This window comes from Mytilus edulis, unplaced genomic scaffold, assembly GCF_963676685.1.
Source record: "Mytilus edulis unplaced genomic scaffold, xbMytEdul2.2 SCAFFOLD_1176, whole genome shotgun sequence".
Taxonomy (NCBI): domain Eukaryota; kingdom Metazoa; phylum Mollusca; class Bivalvia; order Mytilida; family Mytilidae; genus Mytilus; species Mytilus edulis.
The window spans coordinates 5,874-25,938 of record NW_027268648.1 but is presented as its reverse complement, the minus strand read 5'-3'; the positions used below and the strand labels follow the sequence as shown (position 1 = coordinate 25,938).

At 32.4% G+C, this 20,065-nt stretch overlaps 1 protein-coding gene across 1 annotated transcript; it reads right to left on the bottom strand.

The window, feature by feature from the left end:
- Window positions 1-665: 665 nt before the first annotated feature.
- LOC139508169 (fibronectin type III domain-containing protein-like) lies at window positions 666-19,849 on the bottom strand (the record flags this gene model as incomplete). The annotated part of the gene is given in 6 exon segments (XM_071295917.1): window positions 666-923; window positions 5,599-5,889; window positions 8,336-8,620; window positions 15,389-15,406; window positions 17,060-17,134; window positions 19,096-19,849. Coding segments are annotated over 5 exon segments (889 nt in total), but the record flags the coding sequence as incomplete, so codon positions are not given.
- Window positions 19,850-20,065: the final 216 nt, after the last annotated feature.

Genomic DNA, 20,065 nt, shown 5'->3' with positions numbered 1-20,065 from the left:
AATCCAAAACTTAAAATCTGAAATTTATTAAAATTGAAAGGGAGCTTACATCAATAGATATAAACAATTCACCAAAGTTTCATGGACACTAGTTAAAGCCTTTTTGAGTTATTGTCCGAAGTGTTAAAAATCCCCCTTTTTTATGAATAAAGCCCCATAAATCCAAAACTTAAAATCTGAAATAAAAAAAAAACGAAAGGGAGCTTACGTCAATAGATATAAACAATTCACCAAAGTGTCATGGACATTGGTGAAAGCCTTTTTGAGTTAATGTCCGAAGTGTTGAAAATCTTCCCTTTTTTATGAATAAAGCCCAATAAATCCAAAATTAAAAATCTGAAATTAAAAAAAAAAACGAAAGGGAGCTTACGTCAATAGATATAAACAATTCACTTAAGTTTCATGGAAATTGGTGAAAGTGTTTTTGAGTTATTGTCCGAAGTGTGGATCTACGGACGGACGGACGGACAACGGTATACCATAATGCGTCCCGTCCCGGGCGTAAGAACAACACATTACAGATAGTATTTACAGATTAAAAACTGGCATGCTTGATGACACATAGTGACCCCTCATGCAAATATCCACATATAATTCGATAAACATTTTTACGATAATTATATAATTTGACTTACCGAGAATCACTAGTATGGGTTCACTTTCACTGGTTCCTTTTTCATTTTTTGCCACACAATTATAAAATCCAATGTCACTCTTTATGACGTCTTTGATAGTGAGTATATGTAATCCGTTGTCTCTTACGACATATTTCTCTCTATTTTTGGAATCTATACTTTCCTTTCCTTTATACCATTGTACGGAAATAAGATTAGATTCTGATTCAATTTCACATGCTAATTCAACATTTGTTCCATATGCTGGTATTTCTATTATATTTCTTTGTATGTTTACTATTGGCGATGCTAAAATATATATTTGGTAAGTAGTTATCAAAGGTACTAGGATTATAATTAATTACGCCAGACGCGCGTTTCGTCTACATAAGACTCATCAGTGACGCTTATATCAAAATATTTATCAAGCCAAACAAGATTTTTAACAAACATATTGGAATAATTTAATTTGATGTTGCTCTTAAAATATATAATTTTCCCTACAATAAACACAAAATCGAAAAACGTGTGAATCTTTTATGCTGACTTCTTAGCAATGGAAATATTCCGACGTTCATTATCTAACACTATTTAGGCCGTTTCTTCGTAATGTGACTCGTAATAATCATATGATGAAACAAAGGTCAAAATTTAATTCAAGTGATAAAACAAGAGCCATTCGAACATAATAAAATGGGATACAACGGTAGTCGTTAAACATCATTTCTGGACCCTGTAAAAGTATGGTAACTGCTTTACCCAGGAAACCTATAGGTTACACTCAAGATTGTCTCATATTTTTTTGTGATTTTTTTCTTCTTCAAATGATGGTAATTGTATAAATATTTTAGTTTTTCTTCTTGAAAAGGGGTGCTTTATTACAAAAGATAAGCATGCACAGCAATTGTCTGCTTTAAACACCGAAACAATTGAATATTTTCGAGACTAACTCCACCTAAGAGATCATGTGTTTTCAATATCAGTTCTTTTGGTGCTGTTAAATGACAATCTGAAAGTTTTAATGAGTTAAAAAACGCAGAAAGAGGTATCTAATATGATATTCTTTTTAAGATCTGGAAATTCAGTGATTGCATTATTGTGTTGCAAATTTGAATATTTTGTTAAATTATCATTTTTGCAAAACTATTTACCAACTACTTTATAAAATTGAAAATGAAAATGGGGGATGTGTCAAAATGACTACAACTCGACCAAAGTGCAGACAATAGCCGAAGGCCACCTATCACTATAACAGTAAAAAGTCGGGAAAGACCAGATTTTGTCTGAATTTGCATGAATTTTTACTCGACATTCTTTATTTGTCAGAATTATTTAAAAAAAATTCTTAACAAAGTAGGAATTTGTCTAATCAAGTTCATGATTTTTCTGGACAATTGTCTTGACAGTATCAAGATTGACTTAAAATTTCTCGACACTTCCTGTATCATCTGATAAAAGTTTTGTTTAGTCTCAACCAATTCTTGACTGACTTAAATATATCTCGATCAGTCTTGACATATTCATGACATTATTATTAATGTCTGAATATGTCTTGACATATTCTTGACATTCTAGATAATGTATAAATATATCTTGACACATTAATGACAGTCATAAAGCTGTCTGAATATATCTCGACACATTTCTGACGGTCTTAAAGATGTCTTGACACTAGCTCATCAGTACAAATTTCGCCTGACACATTCTGCCCTGTTGATGACTTTCTATTGCTCTTATAGACTCATTTTAATTATCGCTACACTAGAACTTTGAAAAATCAAGGATTAATTTTGTAAAGTAAGATACCCTTTGGGTGCCCCTAAGTAGGAATACCCTTAATGATCCTCAATGTAGTTTAATATTGATTTATTCTTTTATTAAACGTTTAATTAATTGTTTTCATCTGGAATATTTGTCAAAGTTACTGACAAACAGCATTTCGATTTTGCAGTTTGGAAAGCTGCCAGTCAAATTGACTAAAATGGGTAACTTGAGGCAGTTTTAAAATATTTCAAGCCATACTGAGAAAAACAAATAAGAATGTCGAAAATCTGTTAAGAAATTTCAAGACAGTATTCAAATATTAAGACTTTGTCAAGAAAATTTAAGATCATATTCAGAATGTCCAGAATTTGTGGAGTAAAATTTATACACATTTAATTATAAATAAGAATTAGTCCAAAAAAAAATAAGACACAAGACATATTTTTAGAGTTTCAATTATCCATACCAGAGGAAAATAACACTGATGAATTAACTGGCGATAGTGAGGGCTAACATAACACGAATATAATGCCTCCCCATGTTAAAACTACAATTAAGTATAGCCGGCATCAATTATTTCGATTCTGAATAGGACAATTAAGGTAATTTGTATGTCCAATAATTATAAGTGTAAAAGCGTTTATGAAGGCTCTTCCATGTACCTCCCTTTTTGTTTGTAAAGAAGCAAATGGCTAGCACTATGATTTTTCAGAGGAAGGAGTTTGAACAGCTAGCATGAACGATTGTTGTATCTAGGTCAAATATGTCAATTTCGAAATGCAAGACATAACAGTCATAAAAAATGTATAGGAACATCATGTGCACCATTTAAGAGTTGGAAAGTGTTTTAAAGTTTAGGAAATATATTACGTGCATGATAATTTGATAAAATTCATTATTCTGAAGAAGTCAATAAACGCATGTGCAAACACATTTTATTTAATTTAGAGCATGGGTTGGTTCACAAAGCGAAAGAGACACGTCATATTAGATTTGCCAATAATACAACCCTCCACTACTCCAGATAGTCATGCCATCTGCTGTGGGTATTTTCGATTTTGACTTTTTTCCACATGCTGACATAGAAGCAGGAAGGCTGTGTCAAAGCGAAAATTCAAAATAGCCTTCCTTAAGTAGACATTATTTTTTTTTTTCGGAATAGAACTCTGCAACAGAGATCAAATGATACAAATTGACAATTGAAGAATATAATATGGCCTTCAACAATGAGCAAAACCCAAACCATCAGTATGACGTATAGTGTGTAAATATATATTAGGTTTTAGCCCTGCCAAATTATCTACCGGTATACATACAAGTTTAAATCTTAGATTTACTGAAAGCAACTATCACCTAGATTTTACATGGAATTTTTATAGTTGCCTTCTAAAGGATGACTCTGAATTTCAAGAATTGTTTTAAATCAACAGCATAACTTTCCATGGAATATTTTTATATATCTATTTGCCTTCTATTGGACTTACATGATATATCAGAATTTTTTTCAGAACCGCATCCAAAATTTTCCATGATTTTTTTTCAAAATCACATTTACCTTATCTTGGGGAGGGGGGTATTGATTATTTCTGGAATAGCCCAATCCTCTAGACTACAATATTTGCAACTGCCTCTAACGGGGGTCTCATTGGAGCGGGGTTTCTGATTCCGGATGCCGTTTACTTTTTTGTCAGAATCCCGTGTCCCTCTTACACTATATACGTAAGCAATTCTGATTTAATTTGTATTTTGCCGTGTCCCCGCTGACTTCCTTTCCCGTTTACACGGCATATTAATTTGAGTTTCAGGTGTCACATGTGTCAAGCATACCAAAAAATCGTTTTAGACCCCAATGAGACCCACTCTTATAATGTGTCTAGGAATGGATCATCACACGTAAATGCATGCAACAACCTCTGAGGAGGGAAATAAGTTTCACCACAAAAGAGGGACGAAAGATACCAAAGGGACAGTCAAACTCGTATATCTAAAACAAACTGACAACGCCATGGCTAAAAATGAAAAAGACAAACAGAAAACAATAGTACGCATGACACAACATAGAAATCTGAAGAATAAACAACACGAACCCCACCAAAAACTAGGGGTGATCTCAGGTGCTCCGGAAGGGTAAGCAGATCCTGCTCCACATGCGGCAGCCGTCGTTTTGCTTATGTGATTACAAATCCGGTAAAAAGTCTAATTCGGTAGGTCAAATTCATGAAAGGGAAGGGGATTGTAGTTACGACGTAAGGAACATATCCGATATAATTTGTGAAACGGTTATTCCATAACGGTCAACCAACTCGTGATGGCGTCCGTAAAATTTACGAAGGGATGATTTCAACTTCACCATTTGGAACTCTTGGTTTAATAGCTTCCTTGTGAGCAGTAACCCTCTATCAAGAAAATCATGATAGGAAATGCATGCACGGGAATATCGTATCAATTGGGAGATATATACCCCGTATGCAGGTGCTGCTGGAATGTTGCTACTTAGAAATGGAAAGTTCACAATTGGAAAGCTGAAATCATCTCTTTTGTCGTAAAGTTTTGTCTTCAACGACCCTCATTGTCAATTTCTAGATGTAAGTCAAGATATGAAGCCGACTTAACTGTATCTGTAGTATCCTTTATCTCCAATTCGATGGGATAGATGCAACCCTCAAAGTAACCAAATTTAGAATTGTTTAGTGAAAAAACAAAGTTATATACTTTTGTTACATCGTATCAAAATGATCAATTATGTATACAAATAAACACCAAAAATTAATAATAACCCAATATGACTTTTATAAATGTCATTTCCTATCAAAACATGTGCACACAATACAAAAACACGTTTATCCAACAAATTTTGATGAACAAAATTTCCAATATATGCATGTTTCTCTCTGGCGTTGTCTCTTACCTGTAAAGTGTAACACGTTTCGTAACATTTTATTAAAGTATGTTTTCGTTGATTATGAAAAAAAAATCAATCAAGCTGCGTTTCATCAAGATGATGAGTAATGCTGATTTGTTTTATATTTCTATACGACCTTACAGCTGATCTGTGGAAAAAAATTACAAAAAAGAAAACGGAACCACATTGTCATTTCGTTATAGCTAAACATTTACTCAATTTCAAATTAAATGTGCAAATCAAATGCATTCAATATTGACAAATCATGACGGCGCTTTAGAAACAGAAAACAATTCGATTTATATGTAATTGACTTACCCCACACTACTTGTATAGGTTCACTTTTACTGGTTCCTTTTTCATTTTTTGCCACACAATTATAAAATCCAATGTCACTCTTTTTGACATCTTTGATAGTGAGTATATGTAATCCGTTGTCTCTTACGACATATTTCTCTCTATTTTTGGAGTCTATACTATTATCCTTTTCTTTATACCAATGTACGGAAATAAGATTAGATTCTGATTCAATTTCACATGCTAATTCAACATTTGTTCCATATGTTGGTATTTCTATTACTTTTTGTGTTATGGTAACTATTGGCAATTCTAAAATATATTGGGTCAGATTTAAAACAACCATATTGAAATCATTTATTTGGTCTTCAAAGACACATTTGTCAACAAAATATTATTCAAGAAACGTTTGAATCTTTTATACTGACTGCTAAACAATATTGTTATTTCAACTTACCTTATCCTACCTAAGCCTAAAATCTTTCATCGTATTAGTTCGTTCAGTATTTGTGTTTGAACTTAAGACAAGGAAAAACTACGCATTGACGCTACTTCCAGCGTAGAAAATTAATGTAGTAAACGTTTTTCTACTCTTTTTATTAAAAATGAAAGGGAAACTATCTGAAAAAAACGATGCCCATGCCATAATTTTGTGAAGGAATATAGAGTAGCTTAATGAAAAGCAATTTACATTTATTTTTCATAGAATTTTTTTAATTCATTATAAAAAGTTCGATTTTCGGACCATCATGACGGTAGGTAGGTAGTCATTCAAAATTCCATTGATGTCGAAAGGGATGGCAAAAATGAGGTTTCTTGTTCAATAAAACCCCAAATTATTGCAAACTATTTTAAAGCAATAGACCACAAACACATTATGTTATTGCTGTAGACAGAAAAATCACCTAATTGACAATAGAGCAATTTGATTGGGAAGAACGATTTATGCATCACGTGATTTTGACCTTAAACAAACGAGGTCAGAGGGTTCAGCATCGTACATTGAGTTACAGAAAAACAATTATGAGTTTCCAAGCTTGACAATACATGGTAATTAAAAATCAAAGCTAAGTATATAGAAAAAAAATAAGAAAAAATGTCCTTAGATGATCGACTTATCATCAAATCTGGATACATTAACTTACACTATGTCAGGTTGTTCTTTACAATGTGACTCACGATCATTATATAATACTATGGCAACAAAGGTCAGAAATGAATTCAACTGATTAATATATAAAAATAAAATTATATTTAAACGGCCGTCACTCGGCTAACCTCGATTGATTGGTTAATCAAAATAAAGGCTATATAGGCGGTTGGTCTGTTAATCGGGTCGGTTATACGTCTCTTCAGAGTAAAAGGTAAACACAATTCAATGTTAAACTCTGCTAAATATACAGGTTGTTGGCCTATTATAAGAACCAAATCAAAAAAAGAAAAGTGTTTGCCAAAATTATATCTATATGAAACATTTTCCACCATTAAAAAAACCTTTCATAGAATGCGCAGTTTTCAGTAAAATTAAATGGACATTGATGCTTATACGATTAGCAACTTTTTAATTAAAAGGTAAACATAAACATTTTAAGTATCATTTAAAGGACAAAAAAATATTATAGTACTTTGGTTCTAAAAAGTAATTGACATCAATGTAAGTAACTGATAATTGTAATATAACGTGAGTAATACCACCATTTAGTGAATATTATGGAATATAGTCTCTAAAGGATTGAACTATTTAAATTGAGTCAGTTACGAGTAATTTAGCCACGGCACTACTTTTGCTACCTTTATATTCTCTCATTGCAAAAGTTAAAAATGAGATGTACTTGAGTAGAAAAAATGACAATACGGTTCAACAGTATCCTACTGAACTTTTATTTCTTTTGCCTCTTTTTTGTATTTTGTTGAAGGTATGTCACTTCAATACTAGTATAGCGCGATGTGGACTAGCCGCTGGAATATGCATGGATTCATTATATATATGGGTAGCAAACAAAATGCCTGTCTTTTTGCGATGTTCAAAATATTGTATCTAAGTGAACTTAACCAACTTGTTATTCTATGTAAGTATAATGTGTATACATTTATTGATGAGGAACCGTCTTTTCATTTTGTAAATCGTATATCGATGCTAGAAAAGAAAATAGTTTCACCGCTGGATTCAGTACACTAAATTGTTTCGGCAAACACGAAAGAGGGACAGTCAAACTCATAAATCAAAATAGTTTGTATGATAAAAATATATTTAAAAAGTTATTTAATGAAGCATACTGACATTGCAATTATATTCTGGATTACACCTGATTAACAGACTTAACCCAACCCAATCAACAGACCAACCGCCCATAAAGCCACATCCTCAATGTAGATTAACCGATCAAACTCTCGAATAGTAGTCCAAATAGTTATGACGTCTTGAAAGGCTATTATATTTTTTTTTATTTGACGCTTTAAGTAAGGCGTCAAAGAAAAATAATATAATAGCCTTTCAAGACGTCATAATTATTTGGACTACTCGAATAGCCGAGTGACGGCCGTGATTTCCAAAGTCATGAATATATATGCATAATACATATTCATTCAGATTAAAAATCAGGCAGGAAACAGCTCGTGGTGACATAAAACATGCATCAACTCTAAGTTAACTAAACATTTCCTTTTTCAATTTCAATCACTTGAATTGTCTTCGCAAAGGTATAGTTTAGACCCCCCACCCACACACACACATACACACATCATATAAATAACTTACCATAAAATACACGCATATTTTTACTTATATGCCGTGTACATATAGTATCAACAACACATTTGTAATAGCCGACAACATTTTGATCTACCGTTTTAAAAGTCAGCTTTGGTACTTTCTTATTCATGTCATATTTTGTTGGATCACTACTGCATTCAGTGATATCTTTGTACCATTCTATTGACCTTACTATACAAGAACACGGAACATCAATTTCGCATTCTAAGACCAATTCTTTGATGCCATCTATAGCGTTAGCTTCCTTTCCTTTTTTCACTGTGATAGTCACTACAATTTTTGAATTATAATTATAAATACAAAGTTTGATATTATGGTATTGATCGATACATCCAAACGTCTCTCCCAGATATTTATTTTTTTTATTTTTGACATATTAAAAGGGAGACATCTAAAACAAATATATAAAATACAATCATCCAATTTTTTTCTCCACATAAATAATTCCCATCGGAGATCAGTCAAGAGACGATTCAGATTAAATAAAGATAATTCCTTCAACTTGTTTTCTTTTATGCCTTTCATTATCAACATATCGTTTTTCTATTCTACAAATATTCTAATATTGATCAATGGTGTGCAATACTCTCTTGAAAAACAACAACCCGTACGTACTATTCTGAATAGAAAATGTTTGTTTTGAATAGATTACAACGGGCGAATGAAACCTGAAAAACATTCAAACTAAAAGATCGAAAATAATCTGACAACGTCATGGCTAAAAAAGAACAAGAGTGCACACGCTGAAATATCTCGCCTTCTTTGCTAATCATTGATATTATAATATTATATTGATAGTTCTTAATATAAAGCTTCATTACACTTGTCACATACTCAACATTAACTAAGACAACTAAACATTGATCAATGAACCATGAAAATCAGGTCAAGGTCAGATGAACCATGCAAGGCAGACTTGTATCGCTAACAATTCTTCCATACAACAAATATAGTTGACCTATTTCTTATAAATGAGGAAAAACAGACTAAAACACAAATACTTAACACTTAGCAATGAACCGTGACAATGAGGTCAAGGTGAAATAAAACATGCGCGAATGACATATAAATCATAAAATATTTCCATAAACTAAGTGTAGTTGACCTATTGCATAGTCTTGGAAAAAAGACTAAAAACTTATCCTTGACCAATGAACCATTAAAATGAGGTCAAGGTCAGATGACACATATCAGCTACACATGTACACCTTACAATCATGCCATACACCAAATATAGTAGACCTATTGCATAAAGTATAAGAAAAACAGACCAAAACACAAAAACTTAACTATAACTACTGAACCATAAAAATGAGGTCAAGGCCAGATGACGCTTGTCAGTTGGACATGTACACCTTACGGTCCTTTCATACACATAATATACTAGACCTACTGTTTTTAGTATCTGAGATATCGACTTGACCACCAAAACTTAACCTTGTTCACTGATCCATGAAATGAGGTCGAGGTCAAGTGAAAACTGTCTGACGGGCATGAGGACATACCAAATATAGTTATCCTACTACTAATAATAAGAGAGAATTTAACATTTCAAAAAATCTTAACTTTTTTTTCAAGTAGTCATTGAACCATGAAAATGAGGTCAAGGACATTGGACATATGACTGATGGAAAGTCCGCAACATGAGGCAATTAATTTTAGTTTCTTGTGTACAATTTGGAAATTAGTATGGCGTTCATTATCACTGAACTAGTATATATTTGTTTAGGGGCCAGCTGAAGGACACCTCCGGGTGGGCGAATTTCTCGTTACATTGAAGTGTTTTTTCTATGGTCGGGTTGTTGTCTCTTTGATACATTCCCCATTTCCATTTTCGATTTTATATACAAAGTATGAAAAATCCAGGTCTTCCACCTTCTAAAATATAAAGCTTTTAAGAAGTGAGCTAACGCTGTCGTCGCATCACTATACCTATGTCGATATTTCTGCAACAAAAGTTGCAGGCTTGACAAAAAATCAAACAGACAAATAAAAGTACACAATACACAACATAGGAAACTAAATCAAATTGAAAGGAAATGGTGAATATGTCAAAGCGACAACCACCCGACTATAGAGCAGCCAACAGCCGAAAGCAACCAATGGGTCTTCAATGTAGCGAGAATTCCCGCACCCGTAGGTGTCCTTCAGCTGGCCCTTAAAAAATAAGCATAATAGTACAGTGATGATGGACGTCATACTTAACTCCGAATTATACACAAGAAACTAAAATTTAAAATCATACAAGACTAACAAAGGCCAGAGGCTCCTGACTTGGGACAGGCGCAAAATTGCGGCGGGGTTAAACATGTTTATGAGATCTCAACCCTCCCCTATACCTCTAGTCAATGTAGAAAAGTAAAAGAATAACAATACGCACATTAAAATTCGGTTCAAGAGAAGTCCGAGTCCGATGTCTAAAGATGTAACAAAAGAAAATAAATAAAATGACAATAATACATAAATAACAACAGACTACTTGCAGTTAACTAGTTAGCTCCAGACCTCAATTAAACTGATTGAAAGATTATGTCTTCATCATATGAATATCAGGTACAATCCCTCCCGTTATGGGTTTAGTATCATACTATCATAAAATATATGAGAAGAACATAACCCGTGTCATGCCAACAACTGTTTTTTAGAAATGCATGTGTTTAGTTCTGATGCAAAGACCCTATCAGTGAATCAATATTAAAACCAAAATATGCCATCTTTAATGACCTGACAACAGTATCGTAACTATATCCCCTTCTAATAAGTCTATTTAAAGGTTTTGTTAGTTTCTGAGGAGAATACTGACATTTTTGTGCTTTATAAAGAATATTTCCATAAAAAAATTGGATGTGAAATACCTGAACGTATAAGATGTCTGCATGTTGAGTTATATTTCCGAATTATTTCTTTATACCAGTGATGAAATTTAGTAAATGTTTTGACCAGTTTGTGATATCGAAAACCCTGGTGTAATAATTTTTCAGTAGTACATAAATTCCTCTCGCTAAAATCTAATACGTTGCTACATACACGAGCGAATCGTACATGTTGAGATATATAAACACCATAAGATGATGACAAGGGAACGTCACCATCTTAAAATGAATAATTAACAATAGGAAATGAAAAATCATCTCTTTTATCATAAATTTTTGTATTAAGCTTCCCGTTTATGATATAGATATCAAGATCGAGGAAAGGGCAGTGGTCATTGTTATCATTAGCTTTATTCAAAGTAAGTTCTACAGGATAAATTTCTTTAGTATACATACTGAAGTCGTCATTATTGAGAGCCAATATATCATCCAAATATCTAAAAGTATTGTTAAATTTTTGTATCAAATGTTGTTTTGATGGGTCTTTGCTAATTTTAGAGACTGAACAACAAGAACACCTTGCACTAAATACTAGAGTGAATTCTGTTGTTTTGGAAGAGTAAACATATCCTGCTCCATATGTTGCACCCATTGTGTCGCTCATGTTATTACAAAGCCGGTAAATTTTATTCTGTAAAAAGTATAATTCGGTAGTTCATATTAACGAAAAGGGATAATGATTGTAATAAAGACACAAGGAACATATCGTAAAACGGATATTCCACAACGGTAAAAAAACTCGTGATGGCTTCCGTAAAATTAACAAAGGGGTGACTTCAACTTCACAATTTGGAACTATTGGTTTTAAAGCTTCCTTTTGAACAGCATCCCTCTATCAAGAAAATCGTGAGAGTAAATACAAGCTCGGAAATGTTGTTTCAATTGGGAAATATATACTTCATATGCAGTTGCTGCTCAAATGTTTTGGAGTTGAGTATGACGTCCATTAACACTGTACTAGTAAACATATTTTTTAAGGGGCCAGCTGAAGGACGCCTCCGGGTGCGGGAGTTTCTCGCTACATTGAAGACCCATTGGTGGCCTTCCGCTGTTGTCTGCTTTATGGTCGGGTTGTTGTCGCTTTGACACATTCCCCATTTCCTTTCCCAATTATTCTAAATAGAAATGTAAAGTTCAAACATGAGAAGCTGACCTCGTTTTAGTTTTAATGATTTTGTCAACCAACCTGCATTGTCACATTTAAGATGTGTGTCAAGATATGAGACATACTTAACAGCGTCTGTTGTGTCCTTTATATCTAGTTCGATGGCCGGGACAGATACGTTCGACAAAGTAAATAAAAATTGAAAATATTTTGTGAGTGAACATCATCTATAAAGCGAAAATTAAAGTAAGAGGATATTGCTAACTTCTTTTCTTCCTTTCTAAGAAGTTCATAAAGGAACCCAGCCTCGCACGAATAAAGTAAAAAGTCGGGGGTTCCAATCGGTTCCTATGGGAATTCCGATAGATTGTTGAAAAGCATGTCCTTCAAACGAAACCAATATGTTGTCATTCAAGAATTCAAGCATTTTAATTATGTCAGTTTCAAAGAATTTGTTGTTTGAATCAGTGATTTTGATAGCGGGTTTTATCCGTCCCTCCCTCAGATAAAATATTTGTTCCTATTTTGGCCATTCTTTTTTTATGAAACAAAGCAATACATTTATCTTTTAGTTTGGAATAGGGAATACGTGTGTATAGTTTAGAAAAGTCAATTTGTTTATACTATTACAAGACTTAGTTAGTTTCCACATCTGATTTACGGTACCTCTAGAATATGCAGTTTTACAATAACATTGAAGCCCGGCTTTGCTTGCTAATAATTAGTGTTAAACAATTGGAAAGTACTTTCGTGCAGCACTTTGAAGAATCGGAAATATACCGTTTTGTGTAAGGGCACCTATTTAGTTTAAGTATCAAATACAGTGATGGACGATTCAGTTCTGCCTCTTTGTTAGATATTTCGAAGGAACATAACACAGTAAAGTCATGTGACTATCAAGGTTTTCGTCTTTGTTAAGTGTCGTGGGGTATATGTTAAATTTCCAACTGAATTGTCAATACCGAATTCATTTACCAAGTAGTTAAGGTAATGAGATTTTCACACACAAACTATCTTGTTTCCGGCTTTATCTGCGGGGATAATATCATATTTGTCATGGGGGTAGGATAAGTGTCTTGCACCATTTGACAGACCCATTCAGTATTTATTTGTGATTTGTATCCTCGACCGCACAACCTTAATCCATTCGGAAAGAGTTTCTACGTCTTCTTTCTTCCGTTTAGCCAATTGTCTGACATAATCATTGACTGAAAAATTTTTAAGTTGTGTTTTCATTTGATGGATTCATGCTCATAAGTTTTCGGAATTTTAGATTACACATTTTGCAGGGAAGTGTCGGTAACAATGTAGGGACCACCTGCTAAAACGTGACAAGACAGATTACATGTGAATTTTGAAATAACACAGGTGCAATCAAGAGGTTAAGAATTGAAGTCGTCAACATTCAGATCCTTCACAACGTGTTGTAATTGAAAATTTTAGTTGCAATTTGATTTGTACAGGTATAAGAAATAAAATTAAATGACTGATCTTTAAGATAGGAAGGTATGTTCGATTGAATTAAGTAATGATGAAGGATAATGCCAAAATTGATGCCATCGAGACATTTGTTTGCAAAGGAATATGTAAGCGAATGTGATATATACCTAACGGCTTTTGTAAAGATGGCAGTAAATAATTTATAGAGACATCATACATCAGTTGCGTTGAAAATATTCATCAGATTCACTGAGTTACACGGAGACCTAGATAGAACACCTATGCAATCAATTTTGTCATTGCAACCATATGGTGTCGCAGTTCCAAATTGTCGAATCCAGTAGTCCTCTTTTTGTCTACGGAGAGGCGATGTAAGTTGACAATTATTTGTCCTGTGGTATATTTAAAAAAAAATGCGAACTTTAATAGAAACGATTGAATTATCAGGCTGATTAAAATGCTGGAAAAGAGTGTCGCTTACTATGTGGTTGATTTTTTATCTATGGCCGCATATATGCGTTTGTTTACCCTTCCTTCCATTTCACCGACATATACCAATCCGCAACGGGTTACACTCTTATCCGTAGACACAAATTTTAAATCAACAATTCAGATTATCGTAATTGCTGGTTAAATCTGTGTTTTTATTTAACTTGCTAGTGGATTGAACACAAATTTTGCAGCCATTGGCTTCACATTTCAAAATGAGACAGTGTTGTTTGGAATCATCAAATAGAGTCATCAAATCAAATATCAAACTACGTCAGAAATTTATATACAGCACAACTTTGTGTTTTGTACTCGCGCATGTAAGTAACATGCTGACAACAGGAAAAAGATTTCCGGTATAGCATGAAAAAAATGTGAGTCATCAAGCTTGCGTATATACAAATTAAAGGCACCCTATGTAATGTAACCGATGTTTCCTATTTACCTTATTAGCATCGCTCAAATAAAATATTTAAAAGCCAAAAATATATATAATTCCCTGTGATTGTGAGAAGGTATATAGTTTACAGTATCTTAATTACTGTGGATTGATTTATTTTCGTGGGTATAAATTTTATTGGATTGGGGAAAACATTGTCGAAGATATTTTATTTCTTGGTTTCACCAATCTCTTCATGCAAAACCTATAAAAAATGTGTCATTCGTTGAACATTAAAATTCGTGGTTCACCTGTACCCTGGAGACCAACGAAAATTAGTGCCATACGAATAAAAATGAATCCACAGTATGTTTAATTTAATAAATGACTCATTGGAAAATTTCTTGACAAAAATATACTGAAAAAGAAATGTAAGCATTATAGAACCACAACATAACAACGATATATTAGCGTAAATATATATTATCACCTTCCTCATCAGTGAATACTGAAGTGTTAGGTCATAGATCTTTACAGTAAACAAATATTTAATGACATTCCAAGTCAGTAAAAAGTTAAAAGGCTTTATCTGAGAATTTTTTTTTTCGTATTGGAACAGATGTTCGCTTAAGTTAAGTTTTAATGTGAATTTAAGTATTTCATAAAGAGTAATTACTTGTATTTTATAAAGAAAAAACTTTTTATTTCAAATGCACAACAGTAAACTAAAAATGAATAAAAAGAAGACTCACATTGATCGGTTATCAAAACTGAAAACAAAACACATTCATCAGTGTAAAGCATCTGTAACATGTGCAAGGTCCTGTGTAAGGGAATGTGATTGTATCACACGTAGAGTGCTTACATCATTAAAGGAGCGTGTGCCCATCAATGTCATGTTATCAATGTACATATTCAGAGAACGTATCAAAATGTTTTCGTCAGTGAAATAAATATGAACTAACGCAGTGATATGTAAAAGAGTTTGCTCATCTTTAAATATGAAGCATAAGTGTGTCTTTCTGTTTGTCATTTTCCTTGTACATGTCCCTTGCAAATTGAAAGGATAAGTGTCTCATTAAAAATGATACCACAACATCATTTCTATAGTATTCCTCGTTCCTGGTAAAGGAGAAGGCCCTAATTTCAGGTTCATCTGAACAAAGACTTTGGACACTTTATAAACACTTGAGTGTCTACTTTAATCCAATTACATTTAGTCATTTAAGACTGAAATTCAAGCTTAAATATAAAAAAAAATCTATTAAATATGCCATGATATGTCACTTTTCAAATGGTTTTTGTCAAAAACGAAGGTGGCCGCATCCGTGTTCAGCCTCAACCGTTTTACATGGTATGTATTATCATCAAATACAACTTTAAAACAAATTTAAATATAAAGATTGAACACAAATGCGGCCACATTTGTTAAAGACGGAAACCGTCTAAAATTTAACTCAAATACTAAAAGTGCGAAAATTTCAATAATTAAGCATTTTTTAATGATGCTAAAACCCTAAAAACTTTCTAATAATAGTTTATAGTTCACATTTTAACAATTTTGTAAAACTGCTATATTTTAGGGCCAAAAAGGGCTCTTAACTAACCTACTCCTTTAAAAAGTATTAACAAAAGATATTTTGTTCTTATTGTTACTTTGGATTATAACAGAATGTTAATCTTATTCGATTCTACAAATGTTAAGCGGATGCGTTATTGTTTCCGACAGCCGCCAGACAGTTGAAGTAACTCCTTGAAACTTCAATGATCACAACTTATCACAGTGCAGTATATAAAAGAGAGGCAAAAGTTACCAGAGGGACATTGAAACTCATTAGTCGAAAGTAAACTGACAACGCCATGGCTAAAAATGAAAACCATCACAAAAACAATAGTTCACTAAACACAACTTAGAAACTAAATACTGAGCAACACGAACCCCAATAAACGTTATAACGGTTACCGAAAAATATCCACTGAGTAGAAATGACTAAATCAGGAACAGGGCACAATCAGTCTAATAACAGATTAGATAACCTTACTGTTTTATAATTATCTAAGACTGCTAAAAAATGTTTCGTGAGACTTAAGACATATCGAATCGTTTAACTTATTTGTGATGGTTAATTTGCGTACCCATATTTTTACATCAACTTTAGATCGGATAGGGTAAGATCTTCTTGAAAATATTGATTGTCTTTTTTGTTATTTTTCAATGTACTCTGCGAAATAAATGAATTAGCAAAGACTATTTTACTTTGAATGTAAATGGGGAAAATGTCAAAGAGACTTACCAGAACAAACAAACAAAAAAGGTTAACAGCCGACGGCACCGATGGTTCTTTATCGCAGCGATGATATCCCGAAATCCAGCGAGAGTATATTTCTAGTTGTACTTTTATGAAATTTCATTATGTACTTACTATATATTATCAAAACTGCGATACTAATAAGCGTCATCAGTACTACCACAGTAATATAGCTACAATGAGGTATGCCTGTAACAAAAATTGTTTATATATAATCTGATATTATATTTATAGATGTTAAACTCTGATTGAGGCAGAGTATAAATGTGAGAATAAATGTAAATATAGTTGACAATAAGAATGAACAATCATTTTAATGAAGAATTGTAGGTTGAACATATGTGTAATCAGACACATACAGTGGACGTTGAAATAAAATATATCAATATTTAAAGTTAAACCATGAATTAACTATTTTTGTAAGTATAAATACCTGCATGTAAAAAAAAAACATAGGACTGGAAGACAATTTTAAAAAGATGACAGGATGCTCAGCGGTATTTCGTACATCTTTTGAGAATTTACAATGTTAATGCATTATAATTTCGTGTTTGCTATTTCCTGTTAACTTGACACTTATGTGTACAAAGAAGACGAAACATAAATGTTTGTTTCGATATGTTGTTTGCAAAATTAGTAAATCCTCTGCATTTTGTTTAACTCACGTTCGTCAATAATAGTCCAGTCAAACTAAGATTTAACCTCAAACTAATTGCAACAGAAAATGTTTTAGTTCTAATCTATATAACATTATGCCCTTTATATACATAGAAAAAAGTCCCATTAAATCAAACTTGAGGAAAACTCAAAATCAGCATTTCTAATTTCCTTTGGAAATTAACATTGGAAGGGGAGATAACTCTTGCAAAAATTAGTCTTTTTGGGTCAGTTTTTGGTTGTTTTGCTTGAAATTTATGTAAAGTATGATACTTTGATGGGCTTGTACGTTTGTATTTGACTAAATTTTATTTAATCTTCTGCTCATGAAATGTACAAATCCGAAGTGTTATGGGTAGTTTTATGTTTTTCGTGCATTTTCCATTAAAGAAATTGCCAAATTGAAGCTTTGTGACCATTTTGAAAAACAAATGTGAAGATTTGGTATTGTTAATATCTGTATATTGTTTTTTTTAGCAATTTACTTATCTAAAGAAACTTTAAACCACAAAAAGAAGAATACATGCTTTATTATTTTTATTAAATTTGAGGTTCTTTGCCGTGACATGCTGAAAAATTCAATAAAAGGTCAACTAATGAATTACAAAATCTAGATGATTGCTTGATAAAAGATATGAAAACACCTTTAGAGTTGTTTGCTATACTCTAAAGACTGCTAAATAATCAAGAATCAATACATTCTGATGAATAGAAGCGGTGCAGTTATAATTTTGTGTCAATTGTAATTGATATTTCTGCCTTTTTTGCAAGAATTATCTCCCTTTTCAATGCAAATCTCCATAGGAATTTTAAATGGTGATTTTTTTTGTCTTCTACAAGTTAGATTTTATGGGACTTTTTTCTGAGTATATTTGGGGTATAATTCTAAAGATTAAAACTTAAAAATCTTCTGTTGTAATTACTTTTGGGTTGGGGTCAAATTTATGCTAGATTGACTGGACTATAACATGTGTATAAGTAAATTAGTTGAGTTGTTTGGCATACATGTTTAAGGTCTAAATGGTTTTTATTTTTAATATCAAGGTTGGTTTTTATAATTATTGATAAGACAAGAGTAGTATTTAGCAGAATTATGGTAACGAAATACTTTTTCAATACGGAAACCAACTTGTGTTCAATTAATTGAAAGGATTGTATGCAGATGTTGGCAACACCACGAAATCAAACATACAGAAACTACATTTTTTGTTTAACTTGATAGAAATAAAATTGACACTTTATGAGCTTGGTGCATCCGAATCAATGCAATAGTTTAAGTTATAATTTAGAAGATACACATGCACTATTTTGTAGAAAAATAAGATTTTTATTTTAAGCAAACCAACATTTCTAAAAATCAAAACCCTGTAATTTTTTTTATGGAAACTATTATATTCTAGGATTAATCTTTCTATTATTTTATTTAATTATCGATGTGGAAGTTAAAATAATGCCGTTAAAGCCATAACACATGAACCTGGATAGGTATATACCTTTATTATAGTAATCTATACCAACTGTCGATCTGCGTTGACTGTCTCCTACTGACGGATCGTTTTCTGGAAACCTGTTTAAATAATGAATTGATTGATAGATACTTGCTAATGTTTTCCATGGGATTATATCATATTTTTGTTTTCAAAGGTACTGCCTAGAATGTTGATAAATGTACAATCCGTGAACGCACGTTAAATTCGTTCGTAGCAATATTTGTTCAAAAGTTGTTTCTAATTTATAATTCTACTTGAAATGGTTTTGATAACTTACTTAAAATAACTACCATCTGAACTATATGGCTTCATGAATCCATCTTCCAACCTCATTTAAAAAAAGCACCAATCTAATCTGAGCTAATATAATTGATAGGGAAATAAACATGAAAGACAGTCACCGATATTAACAACTGAGCCAAATGTTTGAGATCTACATATACAATGCAGCGTTGTTAAGCATACTTTAGATTATATGATTTGTAAAACATAGTCCGTTATTATGCACTTCATTAAGCACGGACAAAGATAATACGATACATTTCCATGTAGGTATATCGTAGAGGATTTTAAATACGAATTACATGTAGCATTTTCATAACTTGTCATTTTGGGGGAAATAACTATATTAATAGATTAAACACTGCGCATTTTTTTGGATGATATACAGCCATGTATGTGTACACAGCTTGAACATATGAAATATATTTGTCGTTTGTAAAGTACTTACAGTGATGCGATAATATCTGAACATGATGTATTCAATAAAGCAGCAACGTCTTCGTGGCAATGGGTATCTGTGTTAAGAATTACAAAGATAATGATGATGATGATGATGATGATGATGATGATGATGATGATGATGATGATGATGATGATGATGATGATGATGATGATGATGATGATGATGATGATGATGATGATGATGATGATGATGATGATGATGATGATGATGATGATGATGATGATGATG